The sequence below is a fragment of the Rhinolophus hipposideros genome (assembly GCF_964194185.1).
Source record: "Rhinolophus hipposideros genome assembly, chromosome: 7".
NCBI classification, from domain to species: domain Eukaryota; kingdom Metazoa; phylum Chordata; class Mammalia; order Chiroptera; family Rhinolophidae; genus Rhinolophus; species Rhinolophus hipposideros.
In genome coordinates this window covers 72,484,797-72,509,322 of record NC_138053.1, presented here as the reverse complement: position 1 = coordinate 72,509,322, position 24,526 = coordinate 72,484,797, and the positions used below count along the sequence as shown (strand labels likewise).

The 24,526-nt window shown below is 38.3% G+C and overlaps 1 protein-coding gene across 3 annotated transcripts in view; it reads left to right on the top strand.

Annotated features, from left to right (window-relative positions):
* The window catches only part of GHR (growth hormone receptor), a 235,950-nt gene that overhangs the window by 187,695 nt on the left and 23,729 nt on the right, over positions 1-24,526 (top strand). For all 3 annotated transcript variants that reach the window (XM_081052879.1, XM_081052880.1, XM_081052881.1), the window contains exon 4: positions 19,756-19,885. In XM_081052879.1, coding sequence (XP_080909005.1) covers positions 19,756-19,885 — 130 coding nt within the window. The remainder of the gene's footprint in view (positions 1-19,755; positions 19,886-24,526) is intronic.

Here is a 24,526-nt window from a genome sequence, read left to right as displayed (position 1 = left end):
ACTCTATTGTATAGCTGTGCTGATGCCTGGCTTTCAATTTGCAAATCGGAAACCAAAATTTGTGGGGCCAGAGGAAAATTCAAAATTAGAGGCTGGTAAACTCCCTGCTCTAAGAATTAAGTAAACACCTCACTCCTTATACCAAACAGATGAAAAGAAAGTGGTAGATTTTGTATTATAGGTACTTGTGACAACTATAGGGAATTATGGACTTTCAAACTTCAAGCCCTGAACTTGAGTTCTTTGACCTTGAAAAAAATAACACGTGGTCTTTAAAAGTAGATTTTTAACATGATCATTAAAAGTGCTGACACTGCTACAGCGTGACTTTTCAAAATTACAGTCTGTGTGTGGTGGGTATGGCTAGGGTGTCTGCTGGGAGTCTCCATTTTGATGAGTGCCTATTTCTAAAGACAATGTTTTTACTTTTTCTCTTTTTCTTACCTTATGATTTCACTGACCTAAATGGATTTTAGTACTGTTCACCTCACAGAGAGGCCAAAACGGATTATTGTGTTAAAAAGAAATTGAGATGAGTTCGTTCCTAAAACACTAGCAAAGTTAATATTTGATGCAGAATTGTAAGAAAGGTTTATAATCATTGACAGGAGCAAGAAGAAAGCAGATTGTTTCCATTTCCAGTGTTGAAGACATTCAGCATCAGACTTTATTATCATAATAGTATTTACATCATGTTTACCATGTGCTAATTGAAGCCCTTTACATATTTAAATCATTACTAGCCCGCATAACAATTCTATGAAGTAGGTACTGTTATCCTGTTTAACAGATGAATAGACTGAGGCACCAGGAGATTAAGTGACTTGCTCAAAGCACACACAGCTAAGAAGTGCAGAGCCATGATTCAAACCCAGGCATCCTGACTCCAGCAGCCTTCTTGTTATCACTGTGCTGTGCTGCCTTTTTATATCTCCTTGGTGTAGTACTCTTCTTCTAGAATAATAGGAAGCAATAGTATAAAGAGATTGAGAGTATGGCTTCGAAATAGGACTTCCTGGGCAAGGTACTTCCCATCTCTGGGCCAAAGTTTTCCCATCCTTATCATGGCATACTATCATTCCCATCTCCTACTACTTGTTAAAAGGATTGAACAGGATAAAATACCAAAAGCCTTGAGAACAGGGACTGACAGAATGGCAGTATTCAATAAATGTTAGCTCTTGTTATCATAATAAATATGTTAAAAGCAACTTTAGTGTGTAATTTATGGTAGCCATATTTCCCAGGTGAGAGATGAGAAACATTTATTAAGCAGGCACTCTTTTCAAGTTTATCTCATAATAATTCAGTACGATTGCTCTTACCATTCTTATTTCACTGAATTTGAGGAAACTCAGACTGTAAGAAAAGATGTTATTTTTTCCAAAATCAGCTAAACAAGCACTGAAATTCAGGGCACACTGGCCCCAAAGCCTCCGCTCCTTCTACCTCCCCTATCTTGTTCTAAACCCCAGGTCCATATTCATTGATCAGAAAACACCAATACAAAATAGAGGGGAAAAATTAGTATTAAGCTTGTGAAATTGCATCATGGGCATGGTAATCAAACAAATGTAATCGTAGCTGTATTGGCTCAGTGAATAACAACCATGCGGCTCTGGGCTCAGTCAGACCTGTCCAAGTCCATTAATAAAGTTACATTAATAATTACGGCATGATGAGAGACCACCCAGGAAATCTCGGTTGATATAGGAAGTGGCAGCTGTGGCTCCTAATTGAGAACTATTGCTTCTTGAATCAGCACTGCACCATTTCTCCAGGGGGATATTAAGCCTGCTCTGTACATAGAAAATGTGAAGCTCAACAGCTGTCCCGACCACTTGTCACTATTGATGATCCTAATAAAATTTCTCTTAAGATGGGAACTCTGTGTTCTAGTTCAAACCAAGAGAATATTTCCTGTTTGTTGACCTACAACTTCAGGAGTACTAAGTCATCCATTTAGAAAGGTTCCTTTATTTCCCTCAGTTGTATATTATTGTACTTTGACTACAAAAGGAATGCCTGAATATTTCCTTTTGGCCAGATACACTAGCCTTTCCCCTTTTTTTTTTTTTTTTACTATTTCCTCTATACTTCTATTTTTCTGTCATCTGTTCACCAGTCATATCCTGAATTTTGAACCAGAAGCGTAGTAGTACAAGCACAGTTGAAAATGCGCTGGCTGGAAATTTCAGCAGTCTGGTGCAAATCTCACGTTTCCCTCTCACCAGTTAAATGAACTTAGGTGGGACAGCCGTTCAGAGTCTTCCGTTCCCCATCTACAAAATGGGGGTAATACAAACTGACTTCTATGTTGCCTTAAGCATTAAATGTATGTGTTTCTGGAACGCAGTTGCATGCAGTTAAGTATTAGCTGAATCTGTCCCAGTGCCCTGCCCCCCCCCAAAAAAAAACCAAAACAAGTTGTCCTTTTCAAAATGAAGGTTTACGATCTCTCCTCAAATGTATCCAGTTAGAGTGTTTAATTTCCTTTATGAGCCAGAAATTGTCTTACATTTTACTGAAGTTCATAATATGAATATAATATTATCTTTCAAATGTGAGCCCTTAATGACCGCAAACCAGCAGGGGAACCCCCTGATCTTATGTTTTCTCCTTTTTTAGTTACCAGATAGCATATTCCTCCTGAGAAGAGAGACCCAAAAGTATACACATCAACTAGGGGTATCAAAAATAGTGATTCCCAAGCCCCTTCCAGGGAATTTGATACAGTAGATCTGGGGTGGAGCCTAGGAACCTGGATGTCTGTCAAGCTCCACAGGTGATCCTGGAGTAGGCAGACCAGACAGACCCCCAGGACCATGCTTTGGAAACACTGGCCTATAGGAAGGGAATATACCTTCTGTAGAAGAGTTATGGCCTCTCAGCCAAGCTCTACAAAGAAAAGGGAGCCATCATAGAAGAAATCTATCAGGGCCATAGACACCCCTTATCTGGGAGAGAAACTTCCCTTGGCCTGCTCCAAAATGCCAGACTGTTTTCTACATACCCACATCAACCTTTTATTTTTAAGCCATTCCTCATTCTCCTGTGCAGTTCAAAATAGTGAATACATTTTTAGTAATTCTCTTGCTTATGAGTGTTCACTTGAAAAAATTTCAGTATAGGAATAAGAAATTAGCTTATCCAATAGTGTCTTTCCACTCTAATATCTGAGTACTTCCTTTGCACATGATTCATTTTATATGATGGGCAGATGCCTCCCCTTTAATATTGCTTTTACTTTTGTTTGTGCTTCCAACAGAGCAATCCTTAAAAGATGAAGGCTCTTGGAGAGGTGTAGGAGGATAAGGAGCCCAGGTCTGTCCCCTGGATTTGTGTACCTAAATGTATATCTGGTAAATTAATCCTGAGGAGGGACAGTGAAAGCAGAGTAGAATGAAATGGAAAAAGTTTGAGTAATAAGAATTTAGGAATCTATGTCATATAGTGACACTGGCCATCCTTAAGCCTCTTGCCTCATTTTACGTTTTCATCTTGTAAAGGGATTTGCTCAGTCATAGGTCGTCAAAGTTTAGATTCTATTAATATATCCATTAGTAAAAACAATTTGAATACACACTCACAATGTAAATGTTTACATATTTGTAAATTATACATATATACAACGTTCTAATATGTTTTGTTCATTATAAAACATATAAAAATATAACTTTTAAAGTCCTGATAAAGTTGAACCGAGCAATAGTATAAAATATTTTAATTTTAATTTTAATGTTTGATAGAACAAAATGTTTCCCGCAGTGTGTTTGAAGACGTTTACTTCTTTTGGAGGGGGAAGTTCTCATCTAACATCCACAGTTTATGAAAAGTACAGTTTATGAAACACAATTTGAAGTTTGGATTGACCTTTATTTATTTCAATATTTGGTTTACATTTATTTCAATGCTTACATTTATTTCAATATTTGGTTTTAATTACAATCTCAGTCTCATTTCCAAAAGGGCACAATACACACCAAGTTAGAAGTTCAAAAAATGAGTAGTAGTTGTCAATCTGAATTTCAGATAGTCTTTAAGACAGTTTCCCATTTTGCAAGTCAACTTCTTATCATCTTTGCTTAGAGCTTATTCTAGGGGTAAGAAAAGAGTCAGCTCAGCCATTTTCCTATTGTTGACTTGGGCTTGCATTATTAGAATTACCTTTAATATGAGATTTCTTTACCTGACTGTTTTTAAGCCACTTGTTTGTTATATCATGATTAGTTTAACCATCATAATATCAGTATAACATGTTTATCCATTTAATCAGCTATGTAGAACCTGTAAAAAAAAATGTTCTAACATGTTAAGTGAAGAGGCAAGTAAAGGTACTACTAAGTACCCCTCAGAACTGTGGTCCTCCACCTCTTCCTGCAGAATTTCTCTCCTACCAAATACGACATACAACTCTGAAGGCTAACTGAAGGCTCCATGCGACTTTATATGTTCAGTATTAGTAAACCTTAATTTCTTTCCTATTTTAGATAAACAACACATATAAATAAAAGTTTTAGTGTTTTTGTTTCATTCCCCAGTGGGTCATCTTGCATGGTTCGTTTTGAAGACAATAACCTAGATAATGGTTAGGTCCTAACGGTGATTATGTAGTCTCTAATCTTTCTCAATTTCAAATATCTCTGTTGCCAGTATTTACAGCCTGCTGTTGGTAATACTTTTTCTGTCCTGTGAATCCTGATGTTATATTTTGCAACATCTCCTCCCAGAGTTTTCTTTTCACTACTGCACATCCCCTATCCTCTGATTTTCACTCTGCCTCTGAAGGCCAGGAAAAAGATCCTGGAAATACATAAAATATTGCCCTACCTGTCCAAGAGTCAGTGATGGTACACTTCAACATTGCAGCAGTTCACCACAATATTTAGCATCCTATTATATATAAGAAGGAACCTTGATAAAAAACATGAACCACAGCTTCTTTAAGAGTCTTAGAGAGCATGCAAGAGCTTACTACTTGTGGAAACTGTCACTTCATTCAGGTAAATTTAGACCCAATCTGTGTGTCGTCTCATTTTGTTTTCAATTTCCTAGTTAATTGAATATACATCTAGATACCTGTTTGCTGCCATCTAGTGTAATAAATAGCTTGATTATCATGGAATCCTGAATTCGTTACATGATTAAATGTTAATACTCAAAATAATTCTTTTCTGTGAACCTGTTTTCACCGTGAACCCTGAGCATGGTCTTAATATTGTCATAGAGTTCAAGGCTCAGGATGAAGCTTGGCTCACTCTATGAACACGTCACTTGGTAATTTAGTAGGGCCTTAGAAGTCAGTAGAGCTGAAGTAAATACATAATCATAATAATCAATAATCATTCAAATTTAGTGGCCATGATTTTCACTTCATGGAGGCGGTATAACACATAGCTTGGCTTCTTACCAGTTGTGTGATCTTGGGCATTCACTTCTCTTTATTGGACATGATTTTCTTTATCTGTAAAATGAAATGAAATGGTGAGCCTAAGTGACTAGCAAGATCTCTTTCAGCCCGAAGAGTGTGCGACTGCATGTAAACTATTTTCTCTTTGAAATTGCCAAAGTCATGTTCCCAGAATCCTCTTTTATGTCGAAATAAATGTTGCACCTCTTCTATAGGTTTATCTATCTCTTGGTTATGGTTAGAAGTGAGTAGAAATTCTGACTTGGACGAGGGAGAGACAAGTGTGACCATGATTTTCTTCTCTTTTTTCTTGAAAGTTGTCCGGTGGAATGTTGTCCACTAGTGAATAGGTAGATACTTAGGCATCTAACCTCTTCTCTTAATATTATACCGAAGTATAATACTTGTTATAAATGATCAACTTCCTAAACTGCACTCCTAGTCTTTGTCTCTCCATTTCCTGTAAGAACTTCTCTGTGAAGTGTTCTAGATCTATTGTAACTCATACAGGTCTTCCCTTTCTTTATACTGTTCTATATAGCTACTCCAGTATACCCTAAAATGTTTCATTTTCAGATTGTTTCATACGTGTAAATCTTATTTCCCCAACCAGACTGAAAATTTCAGAGACAGGGACTGTTGTTAGTTTCTTATTTCCATGAGGGGATCTTGCACTATTGTTTCGGGAATGGTTCTGATAATAAGAATGCTTTTCCTATTTTATATAAATGAGGGTAAAAGGTGAAGTACAAGGCCTTCTCAAATCAGGTACAGGACAGTTAATCTCTAAGCTCTAGTGTCTGCAAGCTACCTAACAGCTCATAGAAACCAATAGTTCTCTGAGCCTAATGCCAAGAAAGCAACTTTACCATAAAGAGAAAACCCAAATAAAACTGAGATGCAGTGCAATGTATGGAGCAAAAAAAGCTTTGATGGGACAAAAGTCAGGATTTAAGTCTCAGCTTTGCTACTTATTAGTTAGTGTTTTGGCTAAAAATTACCTAGCTTTTCCGGAGTTGGGTTCCCTTATCTGTAAAGTGAAGATTATAATACTGTCATATGACATTCCTTACCGAAGTGTTGTGAAGGTGAAATGAGAAAGCACAAGGCAGAACTTAGCACTGAGTAGGAGCTCAGTCGATGGTAGTTAAAAAGAACTTTAATACATTGCTTAAATAAAGTGCTTTTGCTTATATGCAGTAAACATTCAACTTAAGTGTAATTATGCACTAGAAGCATTCATAATCAGAGCATCTGTAATTGAGATATGAATGTGAGTGATACATGCCCTTAGAGCAGAGGTTCTTCCCAGTGGTGATTCTGTCCCCAGGATTCATTTGGCAATGCCTAGGAACATTTTGGTTGTCACAACTGAGAGAGACGGGAATGCTACTGGCATCTAGTGGGTGGAGGCTAGGAATGATGCTAAATGTCCTACAAGGACAGCACTACCACCCCCACCCCCTCCAACAAAGAACTGTCTGGTCCAAAATAGCAATAGTACTGAGGTTGAGAACCCCTGCCATAGAACCTAGGGAGTCTACTACTTCTGACCTAAATTTGTTTTACATGTAAGACTGACTGGGTACATTGATAAGAAGGTGGCTTCCATTCCTGTGGTTATGATTTGCCTGCCTAGTCCTAAATATATTTCTCATAGAACTTTTCCAGTGCCACATATTCTCATTGTAAGGCATACTTGTAGGTTAAGGCATTGCAATGTATAAGGCCCTGTTATATTTCAAAAATTTCCTTGGAGCTCAATCGATGGTGTCACGATCTACTAGTCCACAAGAATCGGTGAGTTTCTTCCGTGTAATATTAGTGGTGGTTCTTTCTTGAAAACCAACCATGTGCCAGGTACTTTAAATATCTGGTTTAATTTTAAGCAGTTGTGTAGGTATTTTGCTCTTATTTTACTCATGGGAAAACTGGGGCTTAGAAATTTTATATAACATTTCTGGCGAATCACACGTCTGGGATTCTATCCTAAATCCACCTAGCTTCCAAGCCTGTGCTCTTTCTACTATTCCATATTGCCGCTACCTACCAAGGGTCTAAAATTGGAAGGAGTATATTTCACAGGAAATAAGGGAGGAGAGAAAATTTTCTACTATTAGAGCCTCTGCTCAGAAGATTATGTTGGATCTCCTGCTGAGGCACTTGAATGTCCATGATCTAGATGAAGAAACTGAGCTGGACCAGTGGGATGGATTCATTGAACTGGGGGTTAGCTCTACACAGTTTGCCAGTTTAGCAACTTTTTTAGATCCTTCATGTTTTAGCCTGTTGCAATATACTTTCTTTTCTTTCCTTCTTATTAGCTTCAGGTGTACAAAACAATGTAATAGTTAGACATTTATCATTTGTGTCCCTCACACAGTAATAACTCCCCTCCCCCAATCTGCTACCCCTCTGACATCACATACAGCCATTACATTTCCACTATCTCTATTCCTAATGCTGTATTTCACTTCTTGTAACTATATATACATAGTTATATATATATATGTATATATGTATATATATGTCATATATATATACATAGTTTTATATATATATATCGTTCTATATATATAGTTACATATAGTTATATATAATTGTAGTTGACATTCATTATTGTTCAGCTACAGCTTCAGTGTACAGTGCAGTGATCAGGCATCTACATCATCCCTGAGGTGGTCTCCCTAATGAGACAAGTGTCCATCAGATGCCCTACAAAATCTTTACAACATTATTGATTACGTTCCCCAAATTGACTTTTATATCCCTGTGGCAATCTTGTGGTTACTGATTGTGCTTTCTAATCCCTCACCTTCCCCCTTATCCCCACCCCTAACTATCTAGCAACCCTCAGTTTTTCCTCTATGTCTCTGAGACTGTTTCTGATTAGTTCGTTTCATTTATTCTTTTCTTTAGATTACACATATAAGTGAGATCATATGGTATTTGTCTTTCTCTGTCTGACTTATTTCACTTAGCATAATGTTCTCTAGGTCCATCCATATTGTTGCAAATGGTAAGATTTCATTCTTCTTTATGGCTGCGTAATACTCCATTGTATAAATGTACCACAGTTTATTAATCCAGTCATCTATCAATGGGTATTTTGGTTGTTTCCATGTCTTGGCTATTGTGTATAGTGCTACAATAAACATAGGGGTGCATAAATTTTTTTGAATTGGAGTTTTGGATTTCTCTGGATAGATACCTAGGAGTGGAATTGCTGGGTCATAAGGTAGTTCCATTTTCAGTTTTTTGAGATACCTCCATACTGTTTTACATAGTGGCTGCACTAATCTGCAATCCCACCGACAGTGCACAAGGGTTCCCTTTTCTCCACATCCTCACCAGCACTTGTTTGTTGATTTATTGATGATAGCCATTTTGATTGGGGTGAGGTGGTATCTCATTGTGTTTTATTTGCATTTCTCTAATGATCAGTGAGGTTGAGCATTTTTTCATATGTCTGTTTGCCATCTGTATGTCCTCTTTAGAAAAATTTCTCTTCATGTCCTCTGCCCATTTTTTAATTGGGTTGTTCGTGTTTTTGGAGTTGAGTTGAGTGAGTTTTTTTATAAATTTGGGATATTAACCCCTTATCAGATCTGTCATTGGCAAATATCTTCTCCCATTCAGTAGGATCCCTTTCTATTTTATTGATGGTTTCCTTTGCTGTGAAAAAACTTTCTAGTTTGATGTAATCCCACATGTTTATTTTTTCTCTTACTTCCCTTGCCCGAGGAGATATATCAGTAAAAATCTTACTCCAGGTGAAGTTTCTTCTTATATTTTCTTCTTGGAGTTTTATGGTTTCAGATCTTACATTGAAGTCTTTAATCCATTTTGAATTTATTCTTGTATATGGTGTAAGGAGGTGGTCCAGCTTCATTTTTTTACATGTGTCTGTCCAGGTTTCCCAGCACCATTTTTTTAATAGATTGTCTTTACCCCACCATAAATTCTTGCTTCCATTGTTGTAGATTAAATGACCATATAGGCATGGGTTTATTTCTGGGATCTCTATTCTGTTCCATTGATCTATGTGTCTGTTTTTATGCTGTTTTGATTACTGTTGCCTTGTAGTATAATTTGATGTCAGGTATCATTTTACCTCCCACTTTGTTCTTACTTCTCAAGATTGCCGAGGCTATCTGGAGTCTTTTAAGGTTCCATATAAATTTTAGGATTATGTTCTATTTCTGTGAAAAATGTCCTTGGTAGTTTGATAGGAATTGCGTTGAATCTGTATATAGCCTTAGGCAGTATGGACATTTTAACGATATTAATTCTTCCTATCCATGAGCATGGTATGTTTTTCCATCTATTTGTGCCTTCTTTAATTTCTCTCTTCAGTGTCTTATAATTTTCTGAGTACAGATCTTTTACTTCTTTGGTTAAATTTATTCCTTTGTATTTTATAGTCTTTGAAACAATTGTAAATGGGATTGTTTTCTTAATTTCTCTTTCTGATATTTTATTATTGGTATATACAAATGCAACTGATTTCTGAATATTAATTTTGAATCCTGCTGGTTTACTAAATTCATTTATCAGTTCTAATAGTTTTTTGGTGGAGTTTTTAGGGTTCTCTATATATAGTATCATGTCATCTGCATATAATGACAGTTTTACTTCCTCCTTACCAATTTGGATGCCTTTTATTTCTTTTTCTTGTCTTATTGCTATGGCTAGAACTTCTAGCACTATGTTGAATAGAAGTGGAGAAAGAGGGCAACCTTGCCTTGTTCCTAATCTTAAGGGGAATGATTTTAGCTTTTCCCCATTAAGTATGATGTTAGCTGTGGGTTTATCATATATGGCCTTTATTATGTTGAGATATGGTCCCTCTATTCCCACTTTCTTAAGAGTTGTTCTCATAAATGGCTGCTGGATTTTGTCAAATGCTTTTTCTGCATCTATTGATATGGTTGTATGATTTTTATTTTTCATTCTGTTAATGTGGTGTATCACATTAATTGATTTGCGGATGTTGAGCCATCCTTGCATACCAGGAATGAATCCCACTTGATCATGGTGTATGATTTTTTTAATGTATTGCTGAATTGTATTCACTAATATTTTGTTGAGGATTTTTGCATCTATGTTCATCAGGGATATCAGCCTGTAGTTTTCTTTTTTTGTAATGCCTTTGTCTGATTTGGGGATCAGGGTGATATTGGCCTCATAAAAAGTGTTTGGGAGCCTTCCTTCCTTCTGAATTTTTTGGAATAGTTTGAGGAGAATAGGTGATAATTCTTTTTTTGAATGTTTTGTAAAATTCACCTGTAAAGCCATCTGGTCCAGGACTTTTGTTTGTTGGGAGCTTGTTGATTACTGATTCAATTTCCCTGGTGGTAATCATTCTATTCAGGTTTTCCATTTCTTTTTGAGTTAGCCTTGGAAGGTTGTATGCTTCTAGAAAATTGTCCATTTCTTCCAGATTGTCTAATTTGTTGACATACAGTTGCTCATAGTAATTTCTTAAAATTTTTTGTATTTCTGTGGTGTCTGTTGTCACTTCGCCTCTTTCATTTCTGATTTTATTAATTTGAGTTCTCTCTGTCTTTTTTTTGATGACTCTGGCTAAAGGTTTGTCGATTTTTTTTATCTTCTCTAAAAACCAACTCTTGGATTCATTGATCTTTTGTATTTTTTTTTTTTGTCTCTATTTCATTTTATTTCCACTCTGATCTTTATTATCTCCTTCCTTGTACTCCCTCTGGGCTTATTTTGCTGTTCTTTTTCCAGAGCCCTTAAGTGTAAAGATAAACTGTTGATTAGTTTATTTTCTTGTTTCTTTAGGTAGGCCTGCATTGCTATGAATTTCCCTCTTAGGACTGCTTTCACTGCATCACATAGATTTTGTGTCATCATGTTTTCATTTTCGTTTGTCTCGAGATATCTCTTGATTGCTTCCTTGATCTCATTGTTGACCCATTCATTATTTAGTAACATGTTATTCAGCCTCCATGTATTTGTATGCCTTCCAGTTTGTTTTTTTCCTGTAGTTGATTTCTAATTTCATAGCACTGTGATCAGAGAAGACAATTGGTATTATTTCAAGTTTCTTAAATTTATCAACATTTGTGTTGTGGCCTAACATGTGGTCTATCTTGGAAAATGTTCCATGTGCACTTGAGAAGAACGTGTATTCTGCAGCTTTGGAGTGAAATGCTTTGAAAATGTCGACTAAATCTAACTGGCCCAATGTGTCATTTAAGGCCATTGTTTCCATATTGATTTTCTGTCTGGAAGACCTGTCCCTTGTTGTCAGAGGTGTGTTGAAGTCCTCTACTATGATAGTGTTACTGTTGATCTCTGTCTTTTTTTTTTTTATTATTTTATTTTTATGATCTCTGTCTTTATGTCAGTCAATATCTGTGTTATATATTTAGGCGCTCCTATGTTGGGTGCATAGATGTTTACTAAGGTTATGTCCTCTTGTTGGATCAATCCCTTTATTATTATGTAGTGGCCATCTTTGTCTTTTAGTATATCTTCATATATTTTGTCAGATATAAGTACTGCAACTCCAGCTTTTTTTTCGTTTCCATTTGCATGAAATATCTTACTCCAACCCTTCACTTTCAGCCTGTGTGTGTCTTTTGATCTGAGGCGAGCCTCTTGAATACAGCAGCAATATATTTTCTGAATCTTCCTTGTCAATTAAATGTTTTTCTTTTGAAGTCAGTTCTACCAACTAAACCAACACTGTCAAATAGAAATATAATATAAGCTACATATGCAATTTCAAAATTTTTAGTAGCCACATTTAAACAGTAAAAAGAACAAGTAAAATTAATGTTAATAATATAGCTTTTTGTCCAGTATATCCAAAATATTGACATTTCAGCGTGTAGTCAACCTAATAAACGCACTGTGTGTTTTACATTTATAGCACATCTTAATTGGGACACTTAAGTGTTCAGTAGTTGAAATGAAATGTAGTCCTACTAAAACAATAAGGTTATTCTTAAGGAAAAAGTATTTTGCACCATTTTCATTTTTAAATTTGAATTTAAACTAACTAAAATTGAATGAAATTAAAAATTCAATTCCTTGGTCACACCAGCTTCATTTCAATTGCTCAGTAGACACATGAGGCCAGTGGCTAACCTCCTGGATGGCACAGACTACTGGAAGCAGCATCTGGGAACTTGTCAAAAGTACAAAATCTCAGGCCCCACCTACTGAATTTACATTTTAACAAGATCCCCAGGTGATGCTAGACATTTCTGAAAAACACAAATCTCTCCAACAAAGAGCTCCAGAAAGAGCGACTAAATGAAGAACTGTGAGAGCTTAAGAAAGCTGCATCAGGAGTACGATGCCAGGGATTGGTATGATGTGTTCTGTTGACAAGTTGTTAGTTTCCCACAAAGGCAACCATGGCTATTCTATTGTGTGGACTGACACAGGGGGCCTGGAGTTGGCCCTGCTCCCAGGATCTATAGCAAAAAACCTAACACTAACTTCCATGACTGGCACGATTAGGCAGCTGCACTCTCACCATCATATAAACTTGAAACTGCCATTTTAGAACCCCTGAAATGCAGCTGTGAGCATATACTTCTGCTCCACACAAGTGAAATTTAAGGCTGGACTTTCCTGGGAGACCCCAGGGAGATCACGCACCAGAGGGGCTCTTGCTGCCCACGACGCTGCCTGCCCTGAGAGCCCACACAGACACACTCGATAGCCTCATGATAGGGGCGTTGGTCCAGTTCCCCTCCGGAGATTCAGTACGTGCTACTTCACCTTGCTAACCCTTATTTGGTTTGTTCTTCACAGGACCCAACCTTTGAGGGGCCTTTCAATAGACCATTTGCTTAAGGCATTCATTGTACTAATCTAACATAGAAGCTCATCCTCCTAATTCAGTGATCCTCAACCTTGGTTGCACGTTAGTCACCTGGGCACTTAAAAAAGTACCAATGCCCAGGCATCACCCAAATCTTTTTTTTTTTTTTTTTTTTTACTCAGTATGTTGAGAAGTGTTAATTTTTTTTTTTTAGCTATAATGGATATGTAACATTTTGTAAGACATCATCCAATCTAATTAAATTATGTCTCTGGAAAGTAGTTTGTTAAAGGTCCCTAGGTGATTCTAATGTGCAACCGGAGTTGAGAACCACTGGTCCAGTTAGAAAGAGCCCCTAACTGGCAGTGAGGTGTCATACATCAGTGCTTCTCAATCTTTAATGTACATACAGATAACCTGAGATCCTGTTAGAATTCAGATTCTGATCAGCACATCGTGAGGGTGAATAAACCTAACTTTGTGTATGGATGTGTCCCTGGTGGCATTTGGTCAATGATCAGAAGCAACATCTTTGCATCTCAGCAAACAAAGTTGAGTTAATCACCGCCTCCTTACTCTTCGAAACCTCCCTTTGTGCCTCCACCCTCAGCTCTTAGAAATCACTACTTTCTCTGATTTCCTAAAGCAATTATATTTATGTTAGCTACTTTTTATTGTTAGCTACTTCTTATATGCACATGTGTTATTTCCTAGATTATATTATATATAGGTCTATATTACATATAGGTTAGATTACATATAGATCTTCAGAGGTGGAATCCATGTTATTTTTATAATTCCCACTGCATCCAAAAGTGTGCCTTACACATAATAGGTGCTGTGTAAATGCTTCTTGTTAATTGAAACATGGAATGTCTGATGTGAAAGTCTCTAAAAAAAAAAAAATCCAAAGGACTTTAAAAATAAATGCCAGGTGTTTTTCTTTGTTGAGTGGGGAAAAAAATGCTTAGGCAGACAAGGAGGTGGAGGAGATGGGGGATTTAGATTTTTCTGTTAGCTTTTTTCATTCTGGGTGGAATAGTTGGATGGACTATTAGTGAGAGATCCTGAACTTTAAAATTCCAGTTCAGCACTCTTCCCACTTAACATGCTATTTCTGAAAAGGTCATTGCCAAGAAACCTATTAAACTTCCGCTGTGATTCCAGAGTGCCCAAGTCACTAGGGAAAAACATCAAATAACATTCTAAATGTTCCAGAGAACCTTTTAGGGCCTGCCCTACAATGTCTTCATGAGTCACTGGTAATTCTCCTCCCCAAATGAGTTTCTTCATAGGCTTGCAGCATTCTCTTTTCATTGTTTCTCACGAACCACAGAGAAAACCTTTGCTTGGAATTTTTTAAGTTTTAATACGAATATGTAATAATATGGCAATATCCTCCAGTTATCTAGATCTCAGATTATGATAGCTACGGCCATCTAGAAACAGCCATAGAAAATCGCCTGTGAACAGTGAGGGAAATAGCTCTCACAATATCACCACATACACTACAGATGTTTTGACTAGCACCACTGGACTTTTTTTTTTAGTATTATAATTGAGAGTTTTATTTCACCCTTTCACAATATAGGTTATATGTGGCATATCAGTGGACTTATAATTACATGAAAAATGAGAATGGATTTCAGGTTGAGCAATGTTCATTATTTGTACTTCCTAAGTGACAATAGTTTAAAAAATGACTAATTGACAATCACAGCTGACTGTGAAGATGGAAATAATAACAGCAAACACTTATATAATGCTTTCTCTGTATTAGGCACTGTTCTAACAGCTTTATATATATTATTAGCTCATTTAATTTTCACAATAACCTTTGAGATACTATTATTATCCCCACTTTACAGTTGAGGAAACTGAAGAGGTTAAGTATGTTGCCCAAGGTTACACAGATTATAAATGATGGAGGTGGGATTGGAACCCAGGAGTCTGGCTCCAGAATCTGTCACCAGCCAGTATTATCATAAGTTATTCCCAGTAACTTCTATCAATTGTCAAAGCAACTCTCAAGATGAAGAATTGTTATTATTATAAATTGTGTCATTCCAGGGAATTAATTGTTTAATTATTTAATACTTGTGAATTAAACAAAGTTGAAGTGAGAGCATTAATATCACGAGCAAAACAGTGAAACTACTTAGTGTAGGGGCAAGAAGAGGCCAGCCAGTAGTTATACCATTAATTCAATATGATGATCCCTGACCCCATGCAAAGCCATTGAAAAGGTCATATGACATTTGACAGGCTCTGTTAATCATTCAAAAAAATCCTAATATATTTTCGGAAAAACAATATCAAGAGTAAGTTTCAGTTACTTGGAAAACGTATTCTGTTCATCTCATCATCTGTGCCAGATAAATGAAATGTTCTTGCCTTGCTTTGAGGGAATTGCAGACCAACATTCATATTAATTTTCAACTTTCGTAGAGGCAGAATAGCTTAGTGTGCTATGTTTTTCAAACTGAAAGTGTTGACCTATTAGTAAATCTGTTTACCAGGTTGTAAGTAGCATCCTTTATAAACTGAAATAGAGTAGATCAGAGTTCATAGAAGGCATTGAGTTTATATGTTTTGAGATATTTTATTTATATATATAGGCATATTTTATATATATATATATATATATGCATATATCACATAAAAAGTAAATATGTGTGTACTGGGTTATGATATAAAAAAATATTTTTTCCTGAGTGTCACTTTCAAAAACTTTGAAAGCTACGAGTATAGTGGTCTAGATGACAGACTCCGAAGCAGGACTACCTGGTTGGCATCAGGGGCTTGTCACTTACTAACCAGGTGACCTTGAGCTAGTTATTTTACTTCTCTGTGCCTCAGTTTCTTCATCTGTAGAATGGGGGGAATAACAGTACGCACCTCATTCCATAGTTGTGAGAATTAAAGGAGTTAATCCATGTAATGTGCAGGACAGCGACGGGCACGTGGGAACTCCAAAAAATCCTGGTTGCTATTACAATATTGTTATTCCCCTTCTGTCCTGTTTTTGCCTGAGTAGGGGACTTGGCAAAGCAACTGTGGTGAATGTACCGAGTTCTTTCTTTCTATTATGGAAGAGTTACATCTTCTCTCATCAAACCTTCCAAGATCACGAATATTCTGTTCTATACTATTGCTTTACCCAAAGATAGAGGCTTTATTCAAAGATGTTCTTAGATCACTGATACATTTAGGCTCATCAGTCACCCAAAGAGTTTACCCAAAGCCCGTGCAGGCAAAGTCTAGGAAGTGGACTGACTCTGCTAGGATCACCATCTCTTGTTTATTATTTGTGGAAGGAACATTACAGTTTCACCATACTTGGCCTGCACCAGTGTGCTTGTGCAATCTTCAGAACATATGAAAGCTATTTCAACTGACAGCAAGTATTTCCTCACTTTGGCTTATGTTCAGTGGCAACCATTCTTTATCCACAGCAGGGTGACTTAACCTGCTGTGACTATTCTCCTCTAAAACTGACCCTTGAGTGACTGCATGTGCAGATTTCTTAGCAGAACCCATATTCACCAAAAAGGAGCCAAAAGTCATTTGGTCCGATGTGCCTCCTGCTTTTCTGTCGTTACAATATTTCCTCTTTCATTTTTCGTGCACATATAACCACATAGTGGTCCTATAATTTCTTTCCTCCTGTAGGATTAAAATCATGTTTGAAGTTCATTTATCTATAAAATTGTTTTACTTAGTATGTTTTTACACGTTTTAATGCTTAATCATATTAAGAACTATTGTTTTGTTTTCTTCCTTTCCTTATTGTTTGTCTACTGCTGCCCAACTCAAAAGGAAATTCTCAGCTAGTTATGTTTAGCTACACTTTGGTCAGAGGGCAAGGTTTTCCCTTCAAGCCCCTCCCTACACACAAGGTATTAAGTCCCCAGCCTCTGTTCAGGGGTGATAATAAGTGTCCAGGATTATTGACAGCAGACGATCCGCAAGACGTGGTTCAGGGGAGGTCCCACATGCAAGGGCAGATGTCTGCCAAGTGCCTTCCACTCCACAACCCGCAGCTCTGAAAAAAGGTTGTCCTTTCGCTTCAAAGACTTCTTTTCCTCCAACCTTCCCCTCTCACTTCAGTTCCCTCTCTTCTTCCTTCTCCACTAAGCAAAAGGCTTTTGGAAGATCAAAGCTAAATAGGATCAAAGCCCAGACTAGAACACAAATCTCTCAGTTTGTAATCAGGTGTATTTCTTCTTCTTCATTTTTTTTTTTAATTTTATTGGGGAACAGTGTGTTTCTCCAGGGCCCATCAGCTCCAAGTCGTTGTCCTTCAGTCTAGTTGTACAGGGCTCAGCTCAGCTCTAAGTCCAGTTGCCATTTTCAGTCTTTAGTTGCAGGGGGCACAGCCCACCATCCCATGTAGGAATTGAACCCGCAACCTTGTTGTTGAGAGCTCGCACTCTAACCAACTGAACCATCCAACCGCCCCTGTATTTTCTCTTCTCATCTTCTGTATGAAAGAACAGTTAGAATGTGAAATACTCTCTCTCCTCAAACCTGCAGGCATTAAAATGGTTGTGGTTTAAATATGTTTTATTAATCACTGATTTTCTGGAAGGGCCAAAAAATAGTGTTTTCAGTGCTTTAGCTAATAGAGAAAGGAACTTTTTTAGGTACTCTAATCTATAATAGATGCTGCCTAATGAAGCACATACCTTTTTCACTATATTCATTTGTAACAGATCATGCAGGCTCCTATCCTTCAGAGAGGGGTTCTTAAATGCTGACCTCGTTCACAGAGTTGACTGTCTGCCCCTGGTACCGAGGCAGACCCCATCAATGCCCCGAAACTCTTGTAAATCTCTTAGTTCATACAGGAAAAGGAATATTTCTTACAATAGTATGACCATGGAATTTTATTAAGAAGAAAATTCTGCCACCCCTAACATATGCTCCCAGGGCAAAGGGCCTAGCTTCAATTCAGGATTTCCCAAACATTTATTTGTTTATGGCCAGACTGTTGAGGGCAGTCAGTTATAAAACAGGGACATATTTCCCCAGCCTGAGCTTCTTTGCTGTATTAATGTGGGTATTAGTGAAGGAAGATGGAGCCCATTTCCCAGCCTTATTTTTCTGCATGGGACCCCACCTCCCTCAGTCCCACTGGATGGGAAACTCCACGAGGACCACACATATCAGTTTTGTTTCCTGCTTTGTTCTTGGAACAGGGCCTGGCACACAATAGATGTTTTAATAAGTGTTTTTTGAGTGGATAACTGAATGATGGACTTATTTAGAAGGTTTATGACATGCCAGTCCTTGTAAGTTTGTTGACAAAGGAAAAAACAGGCATGTTTCAATTCAGAACACCAGATGTGTACCCAGAACTTAGAATCAGGAATTTTCATGTGTTTGTATGCTATTTATTTTTAAATTAAGTTTTAAAGTACTTATAAAGATAATTTAAGATCGAGAGCCTCCTATTGAATTAGAGTTTTGGGTCAGAGAACAAATATATTAAGTTTACAACTGAATTGAAGACTAATCAGATAAAAGGAGCAAAAAAAAAAAAAAAAGAAAAGAAAAGAAAAACTTGACCATCTCCAAAATGGCCATAGAAGTCAGAAGAACAATGAAATTGATATACAAAAATCGGCTTTGCCTCATTCTTGTGTGTTGCATATCCACAGCTGAGATTTCGTAGATGCAGAGGAGTTTTGGCTAAAATCCTAACATATAGGAGGCATTCTCCACTTCCCAATTAGAATTGACAGAGATGTATGCATAAGTTGTTTACAGTTGACATCTATTTAATACATTTACTGGCTGAATCTTTTAAAAGAATGTAAACATAAGTGACTTTGTATCAACAATCTGTAAAAGAGAAAAGGCCCTGCAGTGAATGCTGTGGTTCCCACGGCACATCCCTTTGGCCCACGTGATGTCAGCACATCCATCCGTGATGGACAGGTGCCAGCCACCATTGCTGGGCACACTTCAGGTGCCCACCTAGGTTTCTCAGAAGTCAGGTGGGGACTCTCAGCCCATGTTCAGGTACAGCCTAGATGTTCATGGGCAATAATACCTTCAGGGCAACCCTCAACCAGTGGGCGATGGGCATTGGTCAGTAAACACCCAGCCTCACGTCCTTATCCAGGCCACCACAGGTCCTCAGAGGAGCTTCTGTGGGGATGGGCCCCAGCTGGCCAATGTTGTAACCAGCGGAATAACACACACTTTAGTAGCTCTTCTTCCCCTTCCCTCGGTCCCTTTCCCTCGTGTCTAGTTTCTAGGGTCACCCTCCAAATAAATTACCTGTACCCACATCCTCATCTCTAGCCCTGGTTTCTCAAACAGGCCCTAAGAAATAATGTTCAAAATAAAAACAAAATGGTTTCTCCCTGGAATCAAGGGCTGACAGACAAATAGCTGACACATGACAAGCTCTGAAACTGATTTAGGTAAACCGTGTTTCTGGAAGAACTGATTCTTCTCTACCACTTTAAATATAAATTTCATTAATGCCATACATTAATTTCATGCCTTGCCTTTTCTTTTTATTCTGCAGACTCTTCTGGGAAGCCTAAATTCACCAAGTGCCGTTCACCTGAACTAGAGACTTTTTCATGCCACTGGACAGATGGGGTTCATCACAGTTTAAAGAGCCCAGGATTCGTACAGCTGTTCTATATTAGAAGGTGTAGGCTTTATGCCTTTTTGACTTTTATCTCGATAGATTTATCTCCATAGATTATCTCTTACCACATACAGTGGTAGGAATGGAAATGATTTAGTTTAATGACCTAAATGTATTCATTCGTTTATTTATGCAAAAAAACATGAGTGAACCCTTACAATGGGTTGTACTATTGTAGGCATTGGAGATACAGCAGTGATTACAAAAAGATAAAGTCCCTGGTCTCATGGAGATTCATTTCCAGTGGGGAATGGTAGACAATATAAAATTTAAAAATAAAATGTCAGCTGATAATATGGTTTATTAAGAAAAGTAAAGCCAGAAAGTGGATAGAGTGTCAGCACTGTATGTGAGTATATGTGTGTGCATGAGAATGTCCGAGGGGGAGCGTGTGAAAGTGTGGGTGCAGGAATATGTGTACTATACAGGGAGCTTGGGGGATATTGTAAATGAGGAGGTTATAGGAGCGTCTCTAATGTGGTACATTATGGCAGAGACATAATGAACTAAGAGAGGCCATAGGGGAAAGGCTTTCCAGGCAAAGGAAATTGCAAGTGCAAAGGCCCTGAGGCCGACTTGGCAGGTTTGCAGAAAGCGGAAGGCCAGCATGAATGGTGCAAGGCAGAAGCTGGGGAGGGTGAGATGAGAAGGGGTCAGAGAGTAAGCCAGGCCAGACAGTGGTAAGCCTTGTAGGATATGGCACGGCTTTCTATTTGACTTTCTCTGTGGTGGGAAGTCATAGGGGTTTTTTAAAAAGATGTGTGTTTTAAAAGATTCAGTTTGATTTCTGTGTGGAAAAGAGACTCTGCTCCTGTTAAATTAGTTACATTCAATAAGAGACTGTAATATTTTTCTATTCCATTTTTACCAGTGGTCCTTTAAACTAACAGGGTAAGAGTAAAACAAAGATCTCTCGATAGAATCACCACCCGTTTATCTCTTACCCCTCACCTGGCATTGTTTCATTTCTGTTGACTTTTATGTTGTACCTTTGTGCTCTTTTAAATTTTAGGCTCAAAGGCACTCTATCATCTCCTCTTTTCCACCCAACCTCCAAAGAAGGCCTAAACGAGATGCAGGGTTAGTGGGGACCCTTTCCCCTAGGCTGGTGGCGTTCATGAGTCCACAGAGATGCTGTTCACCTCCCAAACCCGAGGGGACAGGGGAGTAAGGTGCAGCCAGCAGTTAAGGACATGAGCTCAGGGCCGACAAGCCTGCGTTTCAGCCTGGCTCAGGCCCTTGCTCACCGAGTATGCTGGGACAGTTAGTCAACCTGTCCACAACTCAGCGACCTCATTTGCAAAATAGAGCTAATAGACCTCATGGCTTCTAATGAGGATTTTAGTAGGTAATACATGAAAAACATTTAGCGCAGTGCTTGGCATATAGTAAGCACTCAATAAATGGTAGCTGCTATTTTTATTATTGGTAGTGTAATGATAAAATAATAGTGGTATGGAATTCCAATTCCTGGGCTACAAAATTGATTTTGATCCTTTACTATTTGTGATTATTGATATCCTATAAGAACGTTTTTAATGCAGAGCTGGCTGCTTAATTTTCAAGTAAGATATACTTGAGTTAGCAACCAGGACTGGCCTTACCTACCTTCCAGGTGTGAGAGAGGCCTCTTGGATGCAGCCCAAAAGGCACACAAAGATGAGATGGTTGGGTACTAAATGCACTTTTTTTTTTCCTATTAATGCTTACACTGCAGAAAGGTAAGAGCCAGTAGACAAAGTTAATTTGTATTTTGGACAGGGAGCTAAACTATTTGGTAGCATTTTTGAATATCTATTGAATTGATGGTTAAATGAAGAGAGAGGGATTTAGTTGGTTCAATTTTCATACTTTTGCTTCAGTAACTTAGAGAGCCAACTCAAGCAACACAATATAAGTTACTTGTATAGGCACAGTTAACTAAACTGAATAGAGAAATAGCAGAGTTGGACCCACTTTATGAAAATAGGTTTTCACCATCCTTATAATATTCGCCAAATTTGAGGCTGAGCAGAAGGATAAATCCACAGGTGTGAAGCCTTCACAAATATGTTTGTCCCTTATCCTCATGCATCACTGCCACATACCTTTACCCACAAGCTTCCTCTGCATAGCCCAGGACTTTCAGCAGCCCTGGTCCAAGATTGGCTGTGTGCCAACGGAGATGCCACTGACAGTGTGATCAGGTGGAGGGAGAATCTCGGACATATTCAGAAGGGTGTCATTAGTTCAGGCCCTAATGGAGTTTGGGGTCCCAGGGGGAAAAATTGTCACATCCTCAAACCCCCTAAGTACAACCTCATGATTAGTGCCTACCTACCCAAAGTGGCAAAATCAGTGTTTTGTGTTTTTCTATAAAAATATGATTATTGTGAATATCTTACCCAAAATAGCATAAGCCCCCTACCCGGTTTATCTGAGAAGGGTAGAACGGGAGGGTTTGGAGTATCAGGACTAGGCTGCAGTGAGTAGTGTACAGACCTGAGACGCACATCATCCACTTTCACAAATAGGACACCAGTGCATTTTCTGACCCCTGTCACTGTTTCTTAGAATTCAGTTCCCAGGCACCTCCTGGAGCTACAGAATCATGACTCCCCATCCCTAACACAGATAAAACGGTGACATGGTTTCATCCAGAACCAGCACCGTGGAGGCAAGGGGAGCCGAGAAGGGACTGATCACCTGGCTTTCCATTCATGGGCCGAGACTTGGTAACTAAAGCACAAGGGAATGCCAGGCTGTCACAGCCTGTCACCAGGACAACCCAGGTGAGCTGGCAGGAGAGGCAGCCGATTCAGAACAGCGTCTGCCACCCTGTGATGGAGACCATGACAGATTCCGCCTCTGGGCTTGCAGGGGACTCAGCATGAACGCACATCACAGGAACTGCAAAAGGTGGCTCTGGGAGCCTGTCAGAGATGCTCTGCTCTCAGCTCCTTGCCTGCAAATGCCTCATTTCCGAGTGGGTGTGTGAAGACTCAGTCCCTAAGGCTGTATCTCCCCACCTCTGCCATCCTCCAGCAAACCCTCCCACCAACAAATTATGCTGGCCTTTTAAAAGAAAGTTTGTTTTCCATGCCAGGTTGTGGGGGGAACTTAGAAGGCAAAAAGTGCATTGCTACTTTCTTTTTTCTAAGGAAAAGGTTACATTTTAAGGCGAAAACACATAACCTGTCTGTAATGAAAACAGTTGCCCTTAAAACATAAATGATGTTTTATTTTTTTTTCCAATTGGTTACCTATTGATGGAAAATATTTCTTCCACTCTTTCTTCTGATTTGTGTTGATCACTTTCTACAGTTCTCACTCCATCTATTTCCCAAGATAGACTGGAAACCTAGAGCACTAATTTGGGTGAATAAGAGAAGGAAAGAATAGCTTCCATAAATTAGCCTTGGTCAGGTACAGGTACAGGTAATACATGTACAGGTAATACAGTATCTGTTTTGTGAGTCAATTTGGTGGGGTTTTTTTGTGGTTTTTTGATTTTTGTTTTTTTGGTCTAAACTAATAGTTTAAAAATAAATGTTAAATATTTATTTAAAACAAAATGCAACTTCGGTTAATGAAGGAGGGGGTTGGGAGTTGTGTTTTGAACTAACTTACTCTTCCTGATCCATCATACTTAAGATAACTGCTTTAAATTGTTTGTTCTTTGGAGCTAATGGATTTGGGGTAATCTAAACAGGGTTTTTTGTACAGTCTCCATGGGGACAGTGCTGACGTGCCCAAGTTGAGAAACTGTGTTAAAACCACAGAGCTAACCTCCCTGTAACAAATCCAGACCTGCTAAGCACTGGCCTACATCTTTAAGACATTTTAATATGAACTTTAGTAGTATTAATTATGCTAAATACATTTGATATTTCCTCTATTATATGAAAGCCTCATTCCCTGGCCAAACTTGTTAAAACATTTTATGTACAATCTCGTTAAACTTTTTAATGTACTGTTATTTAGTTTGAAACTCAAGGTAAAATAAACCACACTATAGTTCAATGACCCACCTATCCCTAATTTTTTAAAAATCCTTTTCCTATTATAAATGCACGTACACACACGCACACACACACACAATTTATCCTTGCTTCTACCCTCTACTTTCTTTTTTCCCATCAGGAATGAATCTTCCTCTCATCCAAGGGTATGCAACTCTTAAGAATCTCAACGAGAATTTGAGTAACAGTTCACTGTCTCAGACCCTGGTGTTTCTGCCATTTTAATTCCAAGTTCTTTCCAACAGCTGATGAACAGCTGTCCCAAGAACCTCCTGATATTGCACAAGTTTCTTTCTAGTGCCAAACAGATCAGCCTGAGAAACAGCTGTAAAGAAGGAAGCGTGTCTTCTCCCAGTTCTTCATCCCTTCCTTCCAGTGCCTGCCTTCCCCACAGCCATCAGTATCTTTGTTGCCAAAACCCATCCCCCGCAGAGACGTGAACACCTCCCATCTGGCCTGCCAGCCCTGACACCTGCACCTGCTGCCTTTTTCCTCTGCCACAGATTACTTGGCGTTATATCTCCTTGACTTGTAAACCCTCTTCTCCGCTGATAGCCTAGTGAATAATAAGTGAATAATGAATTATCCCCCCAAGTAACAATTCTAATTTAAGAAAGTTTTTCCCAATTATTCCATTGCCT